We start from the raw sequence: 23,882 nt of genomic DNA, 5'->3' as shown, positions 1-23,882 counted from the left end.
AAGTTAGCTAGAGGGAAGAAGTCTGGCTTGATCTATGTAGGGTACTAAATAAAAGGAGTTAAGCATACATTATGTTATCCAAGGGATGTTTCTATGAATAAGTCTTGGTATAGTGGTCTAGCCTTATGCAGCAATGCTTCTTGTAGAATGAAATAAAAGATGCTTGCTAATGAAACAGGTTTGTTTAGAGCAAAGGAGACTCTTAATCACACACCAAAACAGACTCACCTATAGTAGATTATAAGGACTTTAATCTAGATTCAACAAATAATATATATGTCAATAAAATAACCTCTTTCACATTACTCCAATTTTGGATCCATTTCTATCTCCCTTCTTTCAACACGCTTTTGCACCATTCCATATTCACACTTTGCTGTGCACATACCAAGGTTATTAGAATTATTATATTAATGTATTGAAACATCTGCTTAGTCTTTAGAGTGATTGTGGCTTGGCTTTAGGCTTTGTGGGCGAGACGTTCAGACAAATACTTAGTCAGTTCGACAATATTTAAAAACATAAAAAAAATATAAATTAAGAATGCTGAAATGAAATTAGTTATTATCATAGAATATGAATTTAAAATTTTGTAATTAACTACATATTTATACTTCTTAATAGATAGAAATATACTTAAAAAAATTTAAGTTTCTCTTTCAGACCTTTCAATCTATGGAGCAGATGATGTTAAGGTCATCTGTTTCTTTGTCCAAGGCTTAATGAGCAGGGTGTCGTGTGGCCAGCATAACGACCGACTGCCTTAACTTTCCCCAACTAAAGTCAGGTACCCATTAGATTTGGGTAGACTCAGGGGCTCCCTAAAAATCCTGAAATTGAAAATCCTAGTCTTCACCGAGATTTTAACCCAGGACCTCAGTTCAGAAGCTAAGCGCTTATATTATTAACCACTCAGCCATCGCATCTGTGACATATACGTATTTAGGTTTATTTTTTTCTCTGTTTATTAATGAAAGTTATAATAAAGAATGATGTGAACTCATTGTTTTCCAGACTTCCAGTATTGTGTACAACATGGAAGATACATCAGGACATTTTAGTATCAACTCTTTGACGTAAGTTCTTCTTTTCCTTTTTTTCTACTTGAGTTCTTTCTGAAATTTTTTTTCATAGTTTTAAGTGCAATTTAAAGTGCTGTTCAGATCTTTTTTGGCAATAAAAACAAATGACTGAATAGTTTAAAATTACTTTTTTTTTACACATCCTGACTAAGAGAACTAGACTAAAGAAAACTAATAATATAGATTTATATACAACACAGAACATATATGTTTCACTTATAGAACTATAAACATACCATTTATTCATTTTTGTGATATTAATTAGGCTTGGATCTGTCTTTTTTTTTTCTCTGCAGGGGTGATGTGATGTTGATAAAAGAAATCAGTTATGTCAGCAAGTCTCAATATGTCTTTAACATTACAGCTAAAGATGACCTTACTGTGAGTTTCCTTTTATGAGGCTTTTGAAAGTAATTACAGCTTAAACAAAAATTAATATTTAACATATCATACATTTCAGGGACTCAAATATCAAATTAATATTAATCTTGTCATTTGTATACATTTTTTTTATAAAGAATGTGAAATTTATAGTTGAACTCATAAAAACAGTTCAATCAAAGATAGCAATTTATCTAAACCTTTTAAACAGAAATTAACATTACAGAAATATAGTCATGTTTATGATGTATTTAATTTTTTTATTAGCAAGATTTTTTTTCTGTCCTAGGAAACTTTTGTACCACTGACAGTCAATGTCTGGCCAGTCAACAGATACCCTCCCCAAATTCTTTCCACGGCACGCCAGGTGGAGGCTCAAAGAGACAAGGGGCAGATTATTATCAAAATTCTGGTTAGTTTTGTTAAATTAGAGTATTTTATAAAATATTTTTATTTTTAAAACACTTCTATTGTAATAAGTTCAATTGACTTTTGACTAATTAAAGTTGTCTTAACAGGCAAATGATAGTGATGCCATAGGAACAAATTTGACATTCAAGTTATTGACATTTAATGAGTAAGTATTTGTTAGTCATTAGATTTTTATGTATTTAAATTTTAAAGGCATCTGTATAAGTTTACCTAACTTAAACTGATTATATAGTGTTAGGCTATGTTAGTGAACAGTAAGGAATTTGGCTCATAAAAGTTTGGATTCATTTGTTTTGTTTATTTTGGGTGGAGGATTTATATAGCAACAATAACATAATAAAAACAAAGACTAGAATTAGTTATGAAACATATTTAGGAGACAGTCAAGTTTGTCCAATGAGAAATTTTTTGGACTTTGGCATTTGCTTAGCCATGACATATATGGATTCCCTTCATTGCCGAATTAAATGTTATGTATTGTCAACATTTTTGATTGTCTCATTTTGTTGTTGGCCTTCATCTGTGTTCAACTCTTAGTTGGAAGTTTAGTTTTTACATCTGCTTTAACACAGTGCAGGGGCTTACAACAATAGACTTCTGTGTTTAGTCTTGAGGACCCTTTTATTCAAACTAGATCTGTTCAAGGCATTTTCAGATATGTAGATGGTATGTATAAGAATCAACAGTACAAGAATTTGCTCAAAAATTTAATTGCTTGGTGCACAAGACTATTTACTATCTTGATCTAGTTTAAAAAATCTATTTCCCTAATTAAAAGAGTAAAGAACACGTCTTTCATGCTAATATAAGGTTCTTTTTCAGTTTAAACATTTTGAAACATTCAAAAAAAAAATTTGTATCAATAAAGTTGTTTCACTACATATAATAAAAAAAAAAACCTATTTGAAATCCATTTAAATCTAAAATTAGTTTTGAATCAAATGCTATATTTATTTGAGAACCTCAAAAAAAGATAGCCTTATATGAGCCTTCTCTTTTCTTTGAGTAAACAGACATGTTTTTCAAAAACAATATTATTATATTCTAAGCATATGTGAATAAAATTGTTCTTATACATTGTTAAAATAAAAGATTGCTTTAGTTAGGCTATCTAATCAAGATCAATTGTTTCATGCTTGAATTGCATTTTGTAAGAAATCTTTCATATAGTTATAATGAATGATTTTTTTTCTCTTAAGTTTTGGATGTTAATTTAGTTGTGCATGCTCTTTCCAAATGATGAGGGATTATTACATCTTAGCCTACACCTACCACATGGCAGCAGGGATATATTAAATGGAACCATTTTTTGACAGTCTGGAGTGCATACCTCATAACCAGACAGTGCCAATATGTTTTTGTTTGTTAGTGTGTTATTCTAATTGTTTTATTATTAAGTTATGCTTCTCTGTTTGTAAGTCATTATTTAATGCTTATGTTTATTAAACACTTACAGCACAGAAAAGAAATGTTCCCATAGGAAAAATTCTTAATTCATGATTTTATTTTGTTCTCAATACATTTGTTATTGGCAGTTTATTTACAATAAGTCAACAAGGGGACATCATGACCATTGCCGACTCTGACAAATACACCAACAACTCTTATGCCATCACTGTGGTTGTCTCTGATAGTGGAGTACCAAGCTATGATACGGCAGTTGTCATTACAGTCAACTTTCCTCCTCTACCTGCAGCATTGGTAGCAGCAGCTGAAATGAGCCCTGTAGCTGCCATTGTCCTGGGGGTCTTAGCTGGAGTTTTCTTAATTATCATTATTGTCCTGGCACTTTTCATATTTAGAAGGTTAGTTTTCTTTTTTTTTTCTTTTTTTTTTTTTTTTTTTTTTTTTTTTTTTTTTTTTTTTGTGTACAAAGTATAAATATACTTAATACTTTTATTTTGATTTAGGAATAAACAGCTGAAAGATTTTGATGAATAGTATGGAATAAATGTTTGACTAAGTCCTTCTAAAAATAATATGGCTGATCTAATGACCATATGATGTAAAATGTAATCCAACATATTAATTAAGCATTTGTTTTTAATTGTTGTTGCATTAGAATTTTTTTTAACCTCCTTTTACACCCTTTACATTTTTTAGCTAGTGTAGTTTTACTTTTTTTTTCCATTTAAGTTAAGCTTTTAAAGTGAGCTAAATGTTAGAAAACAAATACAAAAAATAAACTTTTGATGAATTCTTAATTTTTTGATAAGCCGCATTTACTATATGGAATCACAAAATGTTAATTGGTTGTTAGACTCTGTATGTATTTAATGGTAATATTTATCATTTAAAAGTTTTGAAACTTTCTCAGTCTTGTCAACAACATGTAAATTGAACTATGACCCCAGCTTTCTTAACTCCTTTTTTTCTTTCATGCAACAAATTAGGGTTGGGTAAGTTAATAGAGGCATAGAAAGGACCAGTTAGACCTTTAGAGTACAAAGATTATTTCATTATTAAAATTAAGAAGTGAAAGTGTTATTTAAAAATATTGAAAAACTGAAAACTTTGATGCATGTATTCAGGAGACTAAGTGACAAGAAAAATCTGGACAAAGCCAAGAAACCAACATCAGCCAATGAAACAAGAGCTCTGGCATACAGACAGAAGCAAGGCACTTTAGGTCGACAAGCCAAAGTAAATATGGGTTTCATAGAAGAAATCACTGAGCTTGATGTCAATGTTCAGGTACTTATAAAATAACTTCTGGTCAGTTGTCCTCAATAAGAATAAAAAAAAAATATAATGAAAACTAACCTTAGAATCTTTACAAGTAAATTTATTCTTTTATGACATGTGCATCTTTACTTCCAGGGATCCCTCTTAAAGACAATATATATAAACTCAAGTTTAATTACAAGATGTTAAATATATATCAGCTTACTCAATCTACTGTTCTTGTCATTCAATATTCTCACAAGGTTCTCTCCTCTTCAGTCATCTTCCTTATTTTATCCACTCTGCATAATGTCTATACTACACAAAAATGACTTCAGCTAATACAGAGGCTCTCAAACTTTTTTGTGCCGGGGACAACTTAAAATATTCAAAACTTGCCCATGGACTCGTTTGTGAAAAGCTATATTACTGCATAGTAAATTAGTAACAAATGTAAAAAAAAAAATTGTTGAAGGAATGTTTACTAAGATTCAAAATTTTGTTTAAAATAAAATAATGAAATTGGATGAGGTTGAGATTTTATAAATATATTTATAATTTGCGTAATGATTGTAAGTAGGAACCACAAATCTCAACAAGCACAAATTTCTAGTCATTTTCTTTTATTTGTGATGAGGTTCATCTTGGAGTCCATGTTGTATTAAAGAAGAAGATGGGAAAGCAGACAAGTTCTGTGTAATGACCCATAATGCAAACTGTAAAACTGGAACCTGCTTTTGAAACCAGAATTTGTTGTGTCTTATGTTCAGACATTGGTTTCAGTTCCTCGTTTGTGGAAATTTCAAAAAGCTGCTCCTGTAGCCTATCAGTATGGATTCATCTGTCTTTGGATCTGAGTTTGTCCACGTGCAAAAGGGTTCAATACCCAGTCAGGAATGCCCAATTAAAGAATGTCTTCAAGACTTTGGTTTAGGTTGTTAAAGAATAGTATAGTATGTAGTAGACATATTCAACGTTAGTGGTTAATGAATTGATTATTAAAACTTAAACTGGCTTTTAGCAAAGAAGTTATTTTAATTGTAAATATAATTTTCATATTTCTGAGGACCCCCTAAGTTTGTCTTGTGGACCTTGGGGTTGATGGACACAGTTTGAGAACCACTGAGCTAATAGACACACACACATTCCATAACAGTAGGCTACTCAAAAAGCACAAAGAAAAAAAATGTCTTTGAACATGACATCTTTTGTGTACTTTTGATGGTATAATATTTTACTGTGCTGCAGTCTAAATTTCTGTCTTATGACCTTTCTTGATTTAAAAAAAATGATTTTGGTTGAAGGCTTTAAAAGTACATAAAAGTAAACTAGTTGTTTTATTTTACTTTTTCTCTCAAGGAGAATCCTTTGAATGGATCCAGTAAGGGAGCCTACTACAATTTCATTCAGGGTGATCAGGATAGTGTTTCCTTTGATATTCAGGTTAGATATTCACTTTCTTCTTCCTTAGTGCTGCTTTGAACAGATATTTAGATTGCTTAGATGTCTCTGCCATGAGCTGAGATGTTTAAATTTATAAATGGTATTTTTATATTAACCAGGTATGGCTATTGACAGCAAATACTTATCTATACTTGCCAAAATTAAAGAAATGTGCGCAGCTTACCACTTGCATATTTTTCACTTGTAGGGCTACTTCATAGTAGCACCAAATGATTATTAATTTTATTTTTTTAACTTAAATTTAACAACACTTCCTCCCTGTCCTCTTTTCATCTTTTATAGTATTTCTATTGATAATTGGTTTCACCAATGCATTTAAATAGTTGTTAAAAACAACAATAAGAGTAAATACATTAATAAATCATTAATATAGTTTCATGCTCTAATTCAGCAATCATATCCTATCTGTTTTTTAATACTTTATTTCAAAGTATGTCAAACTTATACAATTTATCACCTCTAATGTAGTTATATATTATTTACTTATATTAAAGATACTTTGAAATTTCAATTACTTAGATTGAGTCTTATTTTATTCAGTGACTTCTATCATAGCTATTTTGAAAGTTGAATTACTTAAGACTAAGACTGCTTTATTGATCCTTACGGAAAATAGTTGTGATTACACATAAATACAACAGACACAACATAAGTGCCGTCAATTGCACCCATGCATTTGCATTGTAGGTCATATTATTTTAAAATATTTTTTATTCACAGAAAAGTTCAGACACTGGAACTTATTACAACACTGCTCTAAGTGATCAAGACAGTGGGTCTGGTGATATCCAGGTCAAACATGTTTTCTTTGTTTACTCTTATTATGTATAACAAACCATTCATTGAACATCGTTATATATACGATACATAGTTTCTTGTGTACTAACCAAAATTAGAAACACAAAAAGAAACCCACAAAATCAATGAATAAAACAAAGCTGCATCACAGAAATCTATAGAAGTATATTTTCTAAATTGTTAATTTACATTATTTTAGGATTTTATTTAATGAGCTAGTTGCATTGTATGTCTAAATATATCACTTCACAACAATAATAATGATTTTATTTGAGTCCAAAGATTAAGGAGCACTGCAGTATTTTACTACTCGGTTATGACCTACATATTTTGTCAGATCTTAAGCAACATTACAATAATAATAAATTTAAAACTTTATATTTAAATTTGTTGTTTTTAATCATGACTTTGGTGTAACCATAAATTGAAACCTTTGTATGCAAACCACATGATCATTTTCTGATGTGAAGTTCAACCTATGTCTTGAAAATCTTAAACTTATATTTGGGCAAATTACTTTTTAGGTTGAGACGACTGTAAGACCAGAAGGCAGTGACCAAGACTTTGTTATCATCAATGGTAACTTAGATAAACAGAGTGTGGCCAGTACAGACAGTGATGAACATTCACCTACAGTCAAACACTCGGTACCTCAGCTTTACAGAAATGAGTACGTTGTTTTGGTTAACACACTGTTTAGTAATCCCAAGTGGAAATATAATTTCAAATATTATTTTCTTTGTTCTACTCCTTGGTTTTTAGTCTACATCTTTGTTTTAATGGTCTGTATGTGCATTTCGGTCTTTAAGCATGATGCGATAACAAATTGAAAGCACATTTTTAATGCTATTAAAGTTAAAGAAAAACCAATTGTTTCTACCTATTAAGATTTTTTTTCTTTCAAATTCAATGTAAGTGTCTGAGTGTCTGAAAGCTTCTTTTATTTAATGTCAAATTAGGAAGATATTTAAAAACAAAATGTACAAAAAAAACAGTTGATTAAGTTTCCATGTTTTTTGTGCTGTGTAAATCTTTCAGAATGGTAATATTGTAATGTATATTGTTTCTCTTTTAGAATTTATAGATGACATTCACTTGTGACCAAAACTCACATCTAATTATTTGAGTTTTTTAATGTTTTCTTGAAGTGAAGGATATAAGAGGATGCATATTGGAGAGATTTAAAATTAAAGATTCTTTTTTTCATGACTTAGCAGTCTTAAATTATATTTAAATTTTAACATAATCAAAATTCTCCTTCTGTAACTTATGCATGTTTTCATTTACTAGTTTTATACATGACTTGTGGCTAAGTGGTATTACTGCTTGGCTGCTTAACAAGTGGGCCTATCATTCAAAATCCCAATATAGACCAGAGACTTTTAATAGGAGATTTATAAGCTGAGTTGTGTTTGCTGAGCACCTAATAGTGACACAGAACATTCTCCGACATATACCCCCCCCCCCTTGTCAAGTCAACAAAGAGATGCACCTAATGGTGACAGAAACATTCTCCCACATACCCCCCCCCCTTTCATGTCTACAAAAAAGATGGGACCAGAGTACTCTATGAATACCTTAGCATAACATAGGTGCTGATGAAAAGAAATTCAGAAACAACAACAACAATGACAAATCTTTTAATGTTAGAATCTAAACACTCCCATCATTGAAAAATGTACATCTAGATTAAAAGAACTATATATAATTCATACAGGTCTTTGAGTACCAACCACGACAGTAGTGACAGTGACATCAGCTACTCTCCAAGTCCTGTTGACACTAATGGCATGAAAAGATTATTGATGCCTGGCTCTTTAGCCAGAACAAAAGTTCCAGAAGAAAGCCTGAGCTATCAGGATGACAACAGCATTTCTCTTAATAACTCATCCAGCATGGTGAGTTCACTCTAACCATTAGTTCAGTTTAAAAGAATTAGCCTTTCAGAAATCATCATTTCTATATACAAAATTAAAAGATATAGACAATAAGAAAAGCCAACAAAAAAAAAAAAATGCAAAAAAGGTCTCCTAAATATTTGTTGTTGTCATATTTTGAATGCAATTAGTTGATAAAACCTAGATTTATATTTACCAAATTTAAGTAAAGAATAGTAAATATACATTTATCATTCAGTAAATGTGCCTTTTGTTTCACATTTTATAAATATTTGATGCATTTTCAAATCATTTTTTTTAATCTCCTTTTTTTTTTTTCAGGAGAATGTGAATTCCGATGATTTAAGTTATTCTCCTGGTTATCAAAAACAAGAGTTGACAGTCTATTTTTAGTTTTATAACTGATCAATTGAATATAGTTTTAAATATTTAATCAAAATGTATTTAATTTTGTTATACAATTGTGTTGATGTGATATTATTTTTTTATGGTATTGAAAGTTTTTAAAACCATTATTTTTGTTTTTCCTGAAAACAACTTTGGATAGCTACTGTTCAAATGTGTTCATATATGTTGTAGAATGATAAGAAGACAGATTGAAGACAAGACATATAGTTTGTTTTTAACAAATATTTTGAATAAAATTCTGACAGCTTTATTAAAATGATTACCTAAAACAATCCAAGATAAAAAAAAATAATGGACTTCTTGAGGTATATTTTGTATGACCAGTGTTAGTCATTTGGTATGGATAAATAATTGTAATGAACACACTGTTTAGACTTAATAGATTACAACAAGATATTTAATACTACTTGTAAATCTAGAAAAACAAATTCTGCAGTATAACAGGGTAACAATGGCCAGTAAAGCTACTTTGAAAGATAATAAGAAATTCTAAATTTATTTAGACTAAGCTAGTAGGCAATTGACAAGTTTATTATTTTTTTTTGCTTTATTTTCTTGAAAATTAAATGCATGTTAAGATGTTCCTTCCAGAAAAAAAAAAAGTTATATTGACTGCTTGCTATAGATTCTTTACAAATAACATTCAAACTCCAAAGTATCTTATCATCAGTCTGGAACAAACCTCATAGCCAATTTTTGTTTCCTTTAAAAAAATTAAGTCACATTAAAGTTTTTGTGTACATTGTTTTGAATACCGGTATGTAGGTATGTATTACTTGTCGCTAAGTAGTTGAAATTGTGTGCAAATTCAAGTATAAAAATGACTCAAACAATAACATTCCTATAAACCATTATGTACTTTTTTTTCATACCAAATTTTTTTTACATTTTCTTAAAATGAATTAATTTTTAAGAAAGGTCAAAATAATGTGGATAAAATTGTGTAGTCCAGGAGATAGAGATGAAGCTCCTGACCCTGTGGCATACCATTGACTAGTCCACAACCATAATTGTGATGTAATGTTTAAAGTGATCTTCAAAGGGTGGAGAATGACTTTGTAAATTATCTTACAATTTTAAGTCACTAAATATAGATTGTATAAATTGTGGAGAATGATATTAATATTTTTACCAACCTTTTTAAAATATTTCTTGTCAAATTATTTATGATTCTACTTTATATCTTATTTAAATGTGATCCTAGTACAAATATATGTATATAAATATATATATATTAAATGTTTGTTCATTGCTTTAAATTGGCACTTTGTTACCATGAATTGTAGATGTAAATATAGACACATTGTTTACATGAATAATAGTTGTAAATATAGACACATTGTTTGCATGAATAATAGTTGTAAATATAGACACCTTATTTACATATTTATAAATATCTACACTTTCTTTCCATGTAATATATTTGCTCAAATGAAAATATTTATGCATCCTGCATTATATCTAAATACTTGTAAACTTTTCCACAAACTAAAAGAATATAGAGTTAAGTTGTTGTTTTTTTCTCATCAGAATATTCATTCTACTTAGGCTTTCTTATTTTTAAAAGATACCTAGAATCTTAGTGATTTTGCTTGACAATTGATAAAATGTCCACTTCTTTTATTTTGTCTGAATTTATTATATAGTCCAAGTTAGTACTTGCCTATAATTTGGTGACCTATAGTTTAGTGAAGATAGGAAATAGTGTACAAAAATGTATCTTTTTTTTTTTTTTAAATTTTGTTTATCCAATGTTTGATCCGGTTGTGACAAATAAACCCAGATTTAGGGAGTTTTTTTCAGAAAAGCCATCAGTAAAACATACATTACAGGCATTTTGTTTTTAATATATAGGAATAAACTTAGGTCTATTTCACACATTTTTCAACATAACCCTAATTATTTTTTTTACCACGAATAGAGTTCCCATGCAATGGCATTAATAAGTTTAATGAGCAGTTAAAGGAAAATTGCATATTTATTACTTTTAAATTAAAATAGTTTAATTCACTTAAAAAAGTATTAATATAATGTTTCTATTTTGCAACCCTTCCATTGTAATTTCTAATAATATTCTTAGTAGACTAAGTAGTTACAATACCACTCAGTTTTACATTAAAGACCTGTTTGTTTAAATATAATAGTTCCTAACTTTTTTTGTACATACCAAAACAGAATGTTGCAGTGATAAGATTTAAAGACTAGTACCAAGTTTATTTCATAAACAAATGATGAAATAAGATATTTTTTTTTACTTTCTGATCATTTTGTTACAATTTATTTACAGTTTGTGAATTTCTTGTTGTACAAAATAAAAAAAATTGTTTATAAGAAATAATTTGAGATCCATCTTAGCTTTTGTTTTTCTTGCTTTATTTTGCTGAGGAAAAAAAAATATTTTTTTTCGTACCTCTATTAACCCTACTGAACTATGGTACCGTACAGAGACAAACAAAATCAAAAAGGTTGCTTTAACTTATATTTAATTATTTCAATGAAACAATACAAGAGTTTTATTTACACAGTGTGACGCAACTAGATGAATGAGACTTTCTGTACACAATGACTATATTACACTGGCTATGTCTTTAAAACCCAAATTCTTGACTAAAGTGTGATCCTTAGGATAGATCTTCATCATCGAATAAGTCATCAAAGTCTGGTAATAAAAAAGAAAGAAAAATTGATCAAGATTTAGATAATGCAATAGCAATAGAGTTAAATAACACAAAATTAAAAATAGGCCACAGAGAAAGTAATTTTCACTATTCAATTTGCTAACTCTCCCCCCCCCCCCTTTTTTTTTTCTAACATTATTATTTATAGCCTGTTCAATAGTTACAAAACTAGAAAAAAAAAACACTATGCTTGCAAAATAAAGTTGAGCGGTGAGTTAATCAAAATACTAACCATTAAAGAAATCAGAATGAACAGCCTTCTCATTGGCAGCCAAGTCCATCAACAGAGCTGTGGATCCTCCAGCCTGTTGGGCAGTAAATTAGTTTTTAAGATTTAAAAAGAACAACATGAAATTACAACCAATACTCAAATAGCTGAAAATGACATTTAACCAAATGTGAGACACGTTTTATCTTTTTGAAACCTTTTTCTCCAGACTTATCATTGGTTTTACAAAAAAAAAATGGTTTACCAAATCAACTTAAATTTTAGTCTTAGAACACAATATATACACATATATTTAAGAGCCAGATTATTACGAGAATTCACTTGCTTAAAAGTCTGCCATGTCAGTCATGTACAGAGGCAAAAGAAGCAATACAAGAACTCTAGGATGCAATACATCAGAATACTTACAGAAGTACAGTTACAAGATCTAGAACAGGGGTTCTCAACCTGTGGGTCGCAACCCCCTTGGGGGTCGATTGACCATTTGCCAGGGGTCGCCTAAGACCATCGATAATATGGATTGTTATTGTCTACTCATCTATTGCTGTGTGTGTGTGGGGAGGGGTCACGACAGAGTGGGGGATAGTAAAAAAGGGGTCGCCGAACTTAGAAAGGTTGAGAACCGCTGATCTAGAATCTATTCTAAACTATTTCGCTTCATGTAACTATTGGTAATGATTATTTATATTTACCCCCCCCCCCCCCAAGCGTTGTTGACTGTCATTGACTTGTAGCACCAAGCTACTGGTAGACAGTGAGACCGCATTAGGCCTATTATATTTTAACTTGTAAAACTTGGAATAACTTGAATTAAATCTTTTGTGAACAAAACTATAACTTTTATTACAATATATCTCTGAGACAAATTCAATTTGAGAAGAAATGAATGTAGTAAATATCAGTAATAATATAAAATAGTATTTCGAACAAAATCTAACTCACAATAAAATCATATTTTCACTCTGGCATTCTGAAGTTGTCTGTCCTGCCTAAGACAGCTTAATGCCGCTTATCTTGTATCATCCACACTGCACAGCCACCAACCATACACTATTTTCTTCTCACTGTCACCAGAGAAACACACTCTCCATAACACCTTCTCCCACAAAAACATATTTATCGAGTAGTAACATTTTGTTAAATTTATTGAGCAGGTAACTGTATTATTATGGGGTCCCTTTATTTTGATGGTTATGGCGTAATAAAATCTATCTAGATACATCTATCCAGATAGAGGGTAAAAATAATTAGGTTAAATTTTTTTAACTGTTGTGTATTTTTCATAATATAATGCATATCTTATAGTTATATATATATACATTTAAGTATTCCCCTGCACTTCCTTTTTTATATCATATGCAAATACATCCACAGATAACTTTTTTTCCAACTGTTAAATTTTTTTGTAAGATAACCTATTGACATGTATATAACATAGAAGTCAATGACTTCGATTTGAAATTAGCAGGAAATAGAAATTATCTCATACTCATATTATAAGCAATGTAAAACTTAAAAGCCATGAATTGTTTACATTTTCATATAAAATTTTAAAAAAGGGGTGCAACGTTCATTATCATACCCATACCATTTACCCCAGCCACCAGGATCTATAATATAGACCTCTATCAATTATAATCAATGAATATGTTAAATTGTTATCATAATTATATACTAGTAATAATAACTAGATCTAATAGTAATAGTAATATTTATATAGATCTAGACTCTATTGACTCTAATTCTAATTATTAATTATTTAGAAGTTTTAAAGATTCTTTACAATGATGAAGTTTAAAAAAGTAACGATTTTTTTACGGTGCCGAAGGCGAAGTTTACGGTACTAGAATGATTTTAATAATCTACTAGTAACTAATCTAACTAGAGTTACTAGACTACCGCCACTAAAACTACTAAAAGTAGTAAAAGTAAAAGATTAAAAAGTAAACTACGGTCTACGGTACTACCTCTTCCATTTCCATGTAAGATCCTGCCCCCTCTGGGAACATTTCATCCGCTACAATCGCTGCCGGGCGCATTATTTATCTAGATCTAATCCTGATCTCGTTAATTACAGTCTGTTTTTTTTTTTTATATAAGTCTAATTAAGATTGATAGACTCTAACTCTAGATTCTTTTTTTTTTCTAAGACTAGTTATAGATAACTGAAATACAATAGCTCTCTATTTTTTGAAGTCACGAAACCATAATACTCCTTACCCTGACATGTATATTTACTTTTACTGCCTGACCTATATATATACACACACACACACACACACCTTATCTATTAAATGTTATGTTGTTATCTTTTCTTCCCTTGTTTTTTTTTTTTAATTAACTTAATGTAGACTCTAATAGATTGAGATCTACATCTTGCTCAAAATATAAATATTTTTAGAACAAAATAATTATGGCTGATGTGTTAATTAAATTATCTTTTATCTTTGCATTATATTTACTTGCATCACAGACCCTTTACTAGCATCAGAATATATTAGGTGTAACTAATTTTTCTTCATAATTTCTGATAATTTAATGTGACCTCAACCTTAATTGATCATGGTTAAGAGTCTGACAAGGTATAAGTTAATTTAGAAGTTATATATATATGTAGGTTACACGGTTACATTTTCATTTAATGGCAAAAGGAAGAAAAGTCCTCCATCTAAGAGGGCATTGAACTAAATTGTGAAAATGTCCTTTTGTTTACTTTCAAATCCCTCAATTTTAAATTCATATATTCTTCTTCGTATCTTCTTGTTCAAGCCAAGCACACAAACTCATTACTGATAAATAGCAGAAAAAGTACACATTTTTTAATAGAGCCTCCTTCAGAGACAGATATTTGAAAGCTATATATATTCAGTTCTGTTAAACTCAGAGCTCATCAAGGGTCTGTGATTTTTTTATTTCTAAGGCTATTATATAGGCCTAACATTGAAAGCATTGTAACTGATCAAGGCACAGTGGACAATAGCTAGAGAGTAGAGACAGACCCAATATAGTATACTTACTATATTCTATCTGATAGAGAAACAAGACTTGACAGTTTTTGGCATCTAATAATCTTAGTCCAAACCTCCTTGTGCAGTGAGAAGAGTTTTCCAGAAGTTCTAGAACCATTATTGAGATGAAAGTCTGGATTGCATACCACACAACCACAAATGTATGTAGTATTAACAGGATGGATGCTATTTTTAATCAACCCAATACTTTGGTGTAAGATACACCTTTTTTATTTTTGTCCGTTAATGCAAAGAATAAAAAAAATAAAGATTTAAAGACTGCCAATGTTGTAACAGGAAGAGGAAACTATCATCTTACCTTTTGAAATCCAGACAATAAAATTACTTTCAAAAAGATGATGATTACATCCTACACATGTTGCTAGGTCAATCTAGTCAAGCATTTGTATCAATGACTTAGATTCTGCCAAGTCATTGGTTTTCCTGGCTGACTCAGGCTACCCATTCCATGCTCTAAGAGCACTTGGAAAGAAGGAGCACAAATTTGTCCTATCATATGGAACAAGGAATGTGCCTTTATCTTTGTGTCTCTGAGTATTTTATTAGGTTTTCTTTTTGTATTTGAAAATTATATGGTGTAATGTTTATGTATAGTTGCTACTTTAATTTTTAGTTTTCTATCCTGAAGGGTTTCTAAATTTAGTGATTTTAATAAAGGTGTTACTATAATCAAATATTTGTTATAAAACTCACTGCTCTATTTTGTGTCTGTTCTAGTTTCTTTATGTTTTCTTCAGTTGGGGGTTGGGGGGGGGGGGGGTCCCAAACAGAGGATACACATTCTATTATTGCCCTAACAAAGGTAAAATAACATTTTAGTTTTATGTTCTTATTTGATGTGTAGAAATTTCTTTTAATAAACCCTAGTGCTTTGTTTGATTTTTTTAATAGTTTCATAAAAATGGGGATTCTATGATAGTTTTTCATTTATTATAACACCTAGGTATTTTGCATATTTAGTCTGTGTTACTTGTTTATCATGAATAAGATAGGCCTAAGTGGTATTTATTTGTTTTCTCTTTTTTGTTACTCTTAATATCCAATATTTTTCTGGGTAGAAAGACATGCTCTGATTTGATTCCCATTTCTGTAATTCATCTAATTTTCTTTGTAAAATTTCTTTACCTTGTGTTGTTATTTATTGTTGTCAGTTAAGCCTAACTTCATCAACACAAAATCAAAATATGCATGGCTATATATATTTAATCTTAAATAACAGATCTGCTGTTCCACTTCCATCATTTTGTTTTAACCACATGAAGGGCTGTGATACGACTAGGCCTATATGATATTGGTCACAAGAAAAAACAAACTACTATCACCTGCACTGCTGAACTTTTAGCTGATTTTTTTCCTTCTTTTTCCTCGTTCTCATTATTATGTTGGAGCATTCAGATGTCTAGACCCATATACAAGATGAATTGCGCAGAGGTTTCCAAAACAGGCAGCTCTCCATATAGTTTTCTTTCTAAAGGTTTTTTTTTTTTTTTTTGTTTTTTTTTTGGGGGGGGGGGGGGGGGGGGCGGGCGCCAGTGTCTTGTTCAGGGTTATTGATAAAGAATGCTGTTCTGAAGGATATGCTCAGTATTCTGTTGACACTCTACAAGGGCAAATTTAGTTAGTTCTATGGCTTCTGGAACATGTCTCATTCTGTTATTGTGTCCATTTTTTTTATATTTCAAAACTTCATTAAGATTTTAAGACAGTAGCATGCTTCAATACGATTTAGCTTCAGAGCTCTTTGTATGTTAGACTCAGGAAAAATGTAATTCAACTGAATTTTTATTTGTTTGGACCAATAAAATTATATAGTACATGCAATGTATACATTTTAGTAACAAAGATTATTAAAACTAATGTCATTTTTTTTTCCATCTTGTGGAAATCAGTAATGAAATGCTGTGATGGCTCTGCCCTGTCTTACATTTCACTTTATCCCTAGTTTTGCTTCTAATTCTTTTTATCTTTTATTATCACTTTTCTTCATTAAACCAGGACTCATATTTCAATGCCATATTGGGATTGGCTTTTCTAGGCATTTCATAAGAAGTTTTTGGTAAAGTTGTTAACAAATTTAAGAATAAATTGCCAAAAATCTATATTTATGTAAGTTGATTACAAAAAATTAATAAGGTTATATAGAATTTAAAAATATACCCGGTATGCAAAAATACATATTCACATTTGGCCACACCAATTAATACTTTCCTTATTAATAGGAGATCTTTATTTAAAAGAAAAACATGACATATTTCATAGACACAATTTAAGCAAACATACATATCATGAGGTAAATGTAAAATGCAGAAACAAATTTTACTTTCATTATCTGGCTGTATATATGTTTTATAGGTAAAAAAAAACAACAAACTAGAACAGAGGATCAGATCCAGGATCTGATGATGATATGACATATGATTATCTGGCTGTATAGGCACCATCTACTAGAATAGGAGATCCTGTCATACTCGACCCAGCATCAGAACATAGAAATGATATGAGTTCTGTGATATCACTAACTGGAATGAGGCGCCTGTTGGGACAACGCTCTTTCAAAAAGTCAACCTAAAGAATATTAATTTATAAATTAAAATAAATAAAAAATATAATATATGGTTTTAATTAAAAAAAACAACAACAAAACATCAGTCTTAATTAGTCAAAAATGTTGATATAAAATATTTATTTCCACCAATGCCAACTATAAGCAACATGAAATTTTTGTACTAGGATGATCATTAAAATGCCAGCAATCATGCACTAAAATAGTAAACTAACTCCTTGTGTGGATTATTGGAAGCACAACAGAAGATTTCCATCCTACTGAAATATGTCTAAGACAATAGCAGCATCCAACCCTTCCAAAGAGTCCAATTGTTGCTTTTTTTTTACTTTCCGAATAAATGTCAATACCAATACCATTTAATCTGAGTGTATTCAGAAATACCCAAGAAACATCAATTTCTTCTTCTTCTATACAACTTTTTAATATTGATCTGTAGGCTATGTTGCAGCCTGTGCCAAGGGAAAGAAGCATGTTTTCTTCTTAGCTGATCCACACTCTACAGTGCCCAGATTTTAAATGTTAGTCAACAAATCAGAACACTTACCAGAAGCTAAGTGATTTACCATTCTACGACTAAAGCTATTTTAAAAAGGAACTTTAAAAGACATATCTGCTAATAAATAGCTAAATCAAAATAAATTGCTTCAACTGTCAGGACTGGGTAAAAAAAAAATCACACATAAAAAATAAATGAATACTTATGAGATAACAAAGTATTTTTGACCGATAAAGTCAGTCACTATTATAAACACAAATCTGTGGCTGATTTTATCAGGAGCTGGACAGTTTACAACTGAAAGAAATGTTGGGAAAATGACTTAACAAATTGAATACATTGCTATTACATAACAAGAACGTTACCTTGCTTTCTTCAAAAGTAATTCCTTTCTCCATCGCTTGCTTCTCAATAATACTGTGACACACTATTAAAAGATACAGAAATACATAATAAGTTAATGACATTGAATAATTACATAAATTATTTCATGCCTAAATCAAAAAATGAATACATCTCTAGTAATTGTAATAAATTTGGTGAGATTTTGAGCCTCTTTTAATCAAAGGCTATAAATTAGTTTTAATAGTCTACACCAGCAGTGTCTAAAAAAAGTTGATCAACTGTAGTTCTAACTTAAAACAAAACCTTTATTTGAAAGCTCTGCAATGTCATCTTTAGTTATTTCCATCATTAAAGCTTAGCAAGTATAAATGTACTTACTTGGTGCATCCACAAATCCAGGACATATTGCATTACAAGTGACACCAAATTGGGCTCCTTCAAGAGCCACAACCTAAAACAAGTAGATGAAAACATTGATAAATTATTAGCATTATGTTAACATGTCTATATATTATAATGATTGATAAAATGAATGAAACCTAGGCAATATTTATATGTGATATAAATAACTCACCCGAGAAAAACCAATAAGCGCTGACTTTGTTGTACAGTAAGCCAACTTTCCTACCTCACCAACTTGACCCATTTGTGATGACATGTTTATAATTCTGCCCCATCCTAAAATAAATTACAATGATCATATACATAATAATATAATAATAATCATAATAAAGCTTGTCTTCAAGTCTGAAGATTAATAAGTAGTTTAGTATTTCATGTGGATATGCAGTCCCTGCTGTGACCTACATATTTTGACACATCCATGTATAATAGTATATTTTATAAATGCTAACCCAATAATAATGTAATAATTTATAGAGCGCTGTTAAAAAACATTATGCAGGCTAACAACTGATACACTACAAGATATAGATTCTTTATATTGTAACAACTCTTAACCTAGCTCTCTACAACAATACACAACATGACATTACCAACTCAAAGAACTTGACAACTCATAGCTCAAAATAATGTAACTCTTTAATGCCCAATAAATCACAGCCAATAGTGTACAGTTGGCAACAACGTAACTCTGACAGTAAAATTGCTTCACCGTAGATAACCCAACCACCATATCAATTCAGTATTGATGTATCAAACTCTACTGGCCTCACTACCTTGTACCAGACTTTTACTTGATTCTCTGCTCCGAATTAACTTCACACTGGACTCACTGTACTGGACTATCTTGAATTGTGATTTTCTCTCAAACTCATGAAGTTATGAAACGATGTAAAGTGAAGTGACTCTACACCTTCGCTCTTTATATAGGGTCGGAACATCACTCAACCCTTCTGGATGATCACATGACTATATCTGATGTGACTTGCAAGAGTATTGTTCACAACAAAGTTTTTTCCTGAAACATCATGACTCAACATGGCTGACCGCTGTCTACCGCTGGCCTGTGTAATTTCAGTCAGCTGGTTACATACAAACAATTGCTCCTATCCATGGAACCACCAGAGTTACAATATCAAATAAAATAAAACATGCATTCTAATCCTTGCAGCTATTTTACTATATAAAAAAAGTATCTATACTCTTTACTGTATGTCAGCAGTCACGAGACTTTATAATTAGAGATGAACTAATTTTGTTAATATAAATTAATTTTATATCAAACAATAACCCAGTTTAAAACTGTTTATAAGGGCCCGAACAAATAATTAAATTTATTTTAATTTTTTAAATTTCTCTTTTTCATAAATTAATATTAATTATTTTTCTTACATGTGTACCACCTTTCAAATTTTAATGTCACCAACAGTGAAATGCTTTGCCACTCGCCTAATTAACAAAGTGATGATTGAATGCCACATGAAGTTTGCAAGACATGTCAACAATCAAAATGAAACACACTTGCTAAAGACAATTACCGGTAAAACATAAAAAAAGTAAAGTTCCCCATTCAGACCTTGTGGTCTATAGGGCAGATGATGTAAAGTTCATCTGTTTCTGTGGCCTACAGTTAACAAGGGTGTCATATGGCCAGCACAATGACCAACCACCTTTACTTTTCCCCAACAATTATAACATGGATGCCAAATAAAAAAAAACATAAACAGGGCTGGCTCATATAACATGGTGTCACATCTTCATGGAAGACCTGAAACCAGTGGATGACAGATGGAAAGAGGTTGTAAATATGGCAGAGGACCAATCTTTGAGGAGACAAAAAGACCAATCTTTGAGGAGACAACTTACTCTATGTGCCAAAAAGTGCAGGAAGGTCTAAGTGTAAAATAATTATATTTAGTTTAAAACTCAAAAGATTATTTTTTTAATTGCTCTTTAATTGTGAATGCTGAGTCAGTTTTTTGAAGTTTAGTTATCTCTCCTTAAAAACAGAACAGCATTATACATACCTCTCTTCTTCATTAGAGGAAAGAATGCTCTAGTGAGCACAAACGGTGCATTGAGATTAACTGAAATAGTATCTTGCCAAAGTTTTGTTGATACATTCTCAATAAGACCTCTTCCTGGTACACCTTAAAGCAAAATTTTGTTATGTTATAATCCTAACTAAGATTTTTTTTCTATAAGTCATATATAATTAGTATTTTTATTCTATCAAACTGCTAAAACTGACTGAACCAGCCTCTTGGAATCACCTAATTATTTATTGATAAAGTATACAAATGTCTTAGTACTAACAATAAATGTAATTATATCATGTTTGTAAGTCATTGTTTTTCTTATCCAAGAAACTTCATTAATTGAGGCATTTGTAACTTGCTGATTACTTGAATTTTGGTACTGTATAAAGTACTGTACCCATGTCAGACCTTTTAATCTACAGGGCAGATGATGTAAAGGGCATATCTGTTTCTATGGCAGACAGTTAATGAGGGTGTTATGTTGCCAGCACAACAACCATCCCTTTTACTCTCCTCAAATGATGTCAGGTACCCATTACAGTTGGGTGGACTCAGGGGCACTCTTTTCTTACTAAGACTTAGGCTAGATCCTCCCAAGCCAAATGGCAAGCTGTCTCCATTAAGATCTTTCACTGGTGTATAGGCTTGCCATGTATTGAGCATTGGATGTCCTGTTATTGGTCTCCCTTACTGCAAGTAAAATTATTGTTATGTTTAAAGTTTGGCATTTCTGTAGCAATTGAGATTTAACGGATTGGGGTGGGATTTGGAGTGTTCTAGCTCCACACAAAAACCTCCTACTTTCTCACCCAGGCTTGGGACCGGAAGATGGCAAAGATAGGGGCACCCTTAAAATACCAATATTAAAAATTCCAGTCCAGCGAGATTTGAACACAGGACCCCTTGGTTTGGACGCCAAGTGCTTTACCACTCAGCCACCATGCACCTTTTGGTACTGTACAGTAGTGCCTTTATGGTGGTACTTGTATGGTGATGCGCGTTACGATTTACCAATTGTTTTTTGTTAAATTATATACATTTCAATAAACTCTTTAACATTCTATTACCATCTTTATTTGTTCAATGTTTTGTCTTTTACCTGCATTGTTTACTAAGATATCAATACCATCTGGATAAAGTGCTAACACATCCTGACAAAATGTTTCAACATTCTCAATCTCAAGGAAATCACTAGGGAAGAAGTGAACTCTGCCTTTATAATCATCTCTGTCAACATGAAATTTATAGTAGTCAGTTGAAGTATATCTTATGTTATAAAATACAGATGTTACTTCAAAAAAGAAGATTACATTCTACGTGTCATGCATGTTAACCAATAACTTAAATTCTGCCAAGTCACTAGCTTTCCTGGCTGGCTCAGTCAACCCATTCCATGCTCTAATAGCACTAAGGAAGAAGGAGCATTCGTACCTTTGCAGTGCGGTCCTTATGGATGCAAAATATTTGTAGTTTTAAAAAGTATGTTTGTTTTTTTTAAACAAAGTCTTGTTTTACATTTTTTTGGATGTTCCAAGTTTAGCTTTGAGGATTATTACATACTAGCCCAAACCTTCCGCAGGACAGCGGGGCATGGTGGCAGGCAGACTTTTGGCCCACTACTATCAAGATGACAGTCTAGAGTGCATTCCATACAACAGGCAGTCATCTATATTTGACTTACCTTGTAAACTCAGACAGTAATCCTGAGACCAATGTCTGATCAATTATTCCTGTAAGAATCACTGAACAACCTTTGCTTGCCAGAGAATGAGCTATGCCAAGACCAATGCCAGTAGTGGATCCAGTCACCAGTGCCAATCTACCCAACAGATTTACTGACATTTTAAGGTTTATTTTTAAATCAGTCCTCTTTTAACACATTCAAATATATTCCTCAGTCAACCTCAGTAAAAATACAAGTTCACAATTAAGACTAGCAGCTCCAGTAACCTACACTTGTAACTTGATATGAACTTTTAAAACATTGACTATATGTTTGTCCTTTTTCTTTGTTTTGTTTACACTTGTAACTGTCAGTGGCTGCATACATAGATATACTTAGATATGTAAATTGGTCAACTAAATGTGATTCATCATGAAAAGGTCATACATGGCTTATCTGGATTTGAAACCATCAAATTGATAAAACAATTAGATGTACTAGTGACATTGTGCCCAGTCAGTCCAAAGATATACCTATAACAAAGAATCCATAATGAAATTGAAAATAAGGCTCTACATGTTTGTATTACTTGTACGGGGATAGTAATTTAATATAATTACATGTTTTACAAGTATGGTATTTGGACTTAACTAAAAGTGATTTGAAATTCAAGGGGATAAAAACTTCACAATAAATCAAAATATAGACTCTAGATCATTTAAATATTATTGGCAATAATGAGCAATATAGTACTGTCCTTCATGATTAGCCTAATGATTGAAGTTAAGACCTAAAATCTCATAAAACTGAGAAAGGACTGTTAAATTTTACCACTGAACATAGCACCATAAATGACATCAACACATGTATACCCTTAAATTAGGACTGTATCTTTGGATATCCATATCTTCAACAGAGAAGTAAAATTTTACTGCAGAAGTAGGCCTAGATCTAGATCTTTTTATAGCAGTAGGCCTTATATTAGAGGGTAGGGGGGTGAGTTTGAGTTTAGGCACATCGGCACAATTTAGGCCATGTCGTGCCCGTAATCCTTTAAGGATCACTCTCCCTTTATTTAACTCAAGGGCTAAAGTCTATACAGTTAAATCATTAAAAACAAGGTCTATTCACAGTTAAAATAGCAAAGGTAGTAAAAATTGTATAATTTGGTAAAAATCGTAAGTAAATATTAGATCTAGATCTATATGTTCACAATTCATAAATCAGATCTTCGTAGACACCCCACCTCCCGGACAAAGCCCAGTACCTTCAGTCGACGTAATCATTTTCTTTTTTGTGAAGTAATGT

The 23,882-nt window shown here is 31.1% G+C and overlaps 2 protein-coding genes across 5 annotated transcripts in view; one reads left to right on the top strand and one right to left on the bottom strand.

The window, feature by feature from the left end:
• LOC106056278 (cadherin-related tumor suppressor-like) overlaps positions 1-11,470 on the top strand; it is a 58,129-nt gene extending 46,659 nt beyond the window's left edge. For all 4 annotated transcript variants that reach the window (XM_056012748.1, XM_056012749.1, XM_056012750.1 and 1 more), the window contains 11 exons: positions 1,015-1,076; positions 1,379-1,463; positions 1,753-1,875; positions 1,982-2,040; positions 3,431-3,700; positions 4,427-4,589; positions 5,919-6,002; positions 6,744-6,815; positions 7,346-7,491; positions 8,539-8,719; positions 9,041-11,470. In XM_056012748.1, the coding sequence (XP_055868723.1) occupies positions 1,015-1,076; positions 1,379-1,463; positions 1,753-1,875; positions 1,982-2,040; positions 3,431-3,700; positions 4,427-4,589; positions 5,919-6,002; positions 6,744-6,815; positions 7,346-7,491; positions 8,539-8,719; positions 9,041-9,112 (1,317 nt within the window). In that variant the 3' untranslated portion in view covers positions 9,113-11,470. The remainder of the gene's footprint in view (positions 1-1,014; positions 1,077-1,378; positions 1,464-1,752; positions 1,876-1,981; positions 2,041-3,430; positions 3,701-4,426; positions 4,590-5,918; positions 6,003-6,743; positions 6,816-7,345; positions 7,492-8,538; positions 8,720-9,040) is intronic.
• A 5,109-nt stretch (positions 11,471-16,579) lies between these two features.
• Positions 16,580-23,498, bottom strand: LOC106056292 (D-beta-hydroxybutyrate dehydrogenase-like). The gene is made up of 7 exons (XM_013212972.2): positions 22,593-23,498; positions 22,011-22,138; positions 20,900-21,022; positions 19,045-19,148; positions 18,849-18,921; positions 18,491-18,552; positions 16,580-17,628 (listed from the first exon to the last, which is right to left on the bottom strand). The coding sequence occupies exons 1-7, from the start codon at positions 22,751-22,753 to the stop codon at positions 17,482-17,484; spliced, it is 798 nt and encodes a 265-aa protein (XP_013068426.2). The 5' UTR covers positions 22,754-23,498; the 3' UTR covers positions 16,580-17,481.
• Between the last annotated feature and the right edge of the window lie 384 nt (positions 23,499-23,882).

Source organism: Biomphalaria glabrata, chromosome 15 (genome assembly GCF_947242115.1).
Source record: "Biomphalaria glabrata chromosome 15, xgBioGlab47.1, whole genome shotgun sequence".
In the NCBI taxonomy this organism is placed as follows: domain Eukaryota; kingdom Metazoa; phylum Mollusca; class Gastropoda; family Planorbidae; genus Biomphalaria; species Biomphalaria glabrata.
The sequence above is the reverse complement of the archived record's forward strand: the minus strand, read 5'-3'. Positions and strand labels throughout refer to the sequence as shown.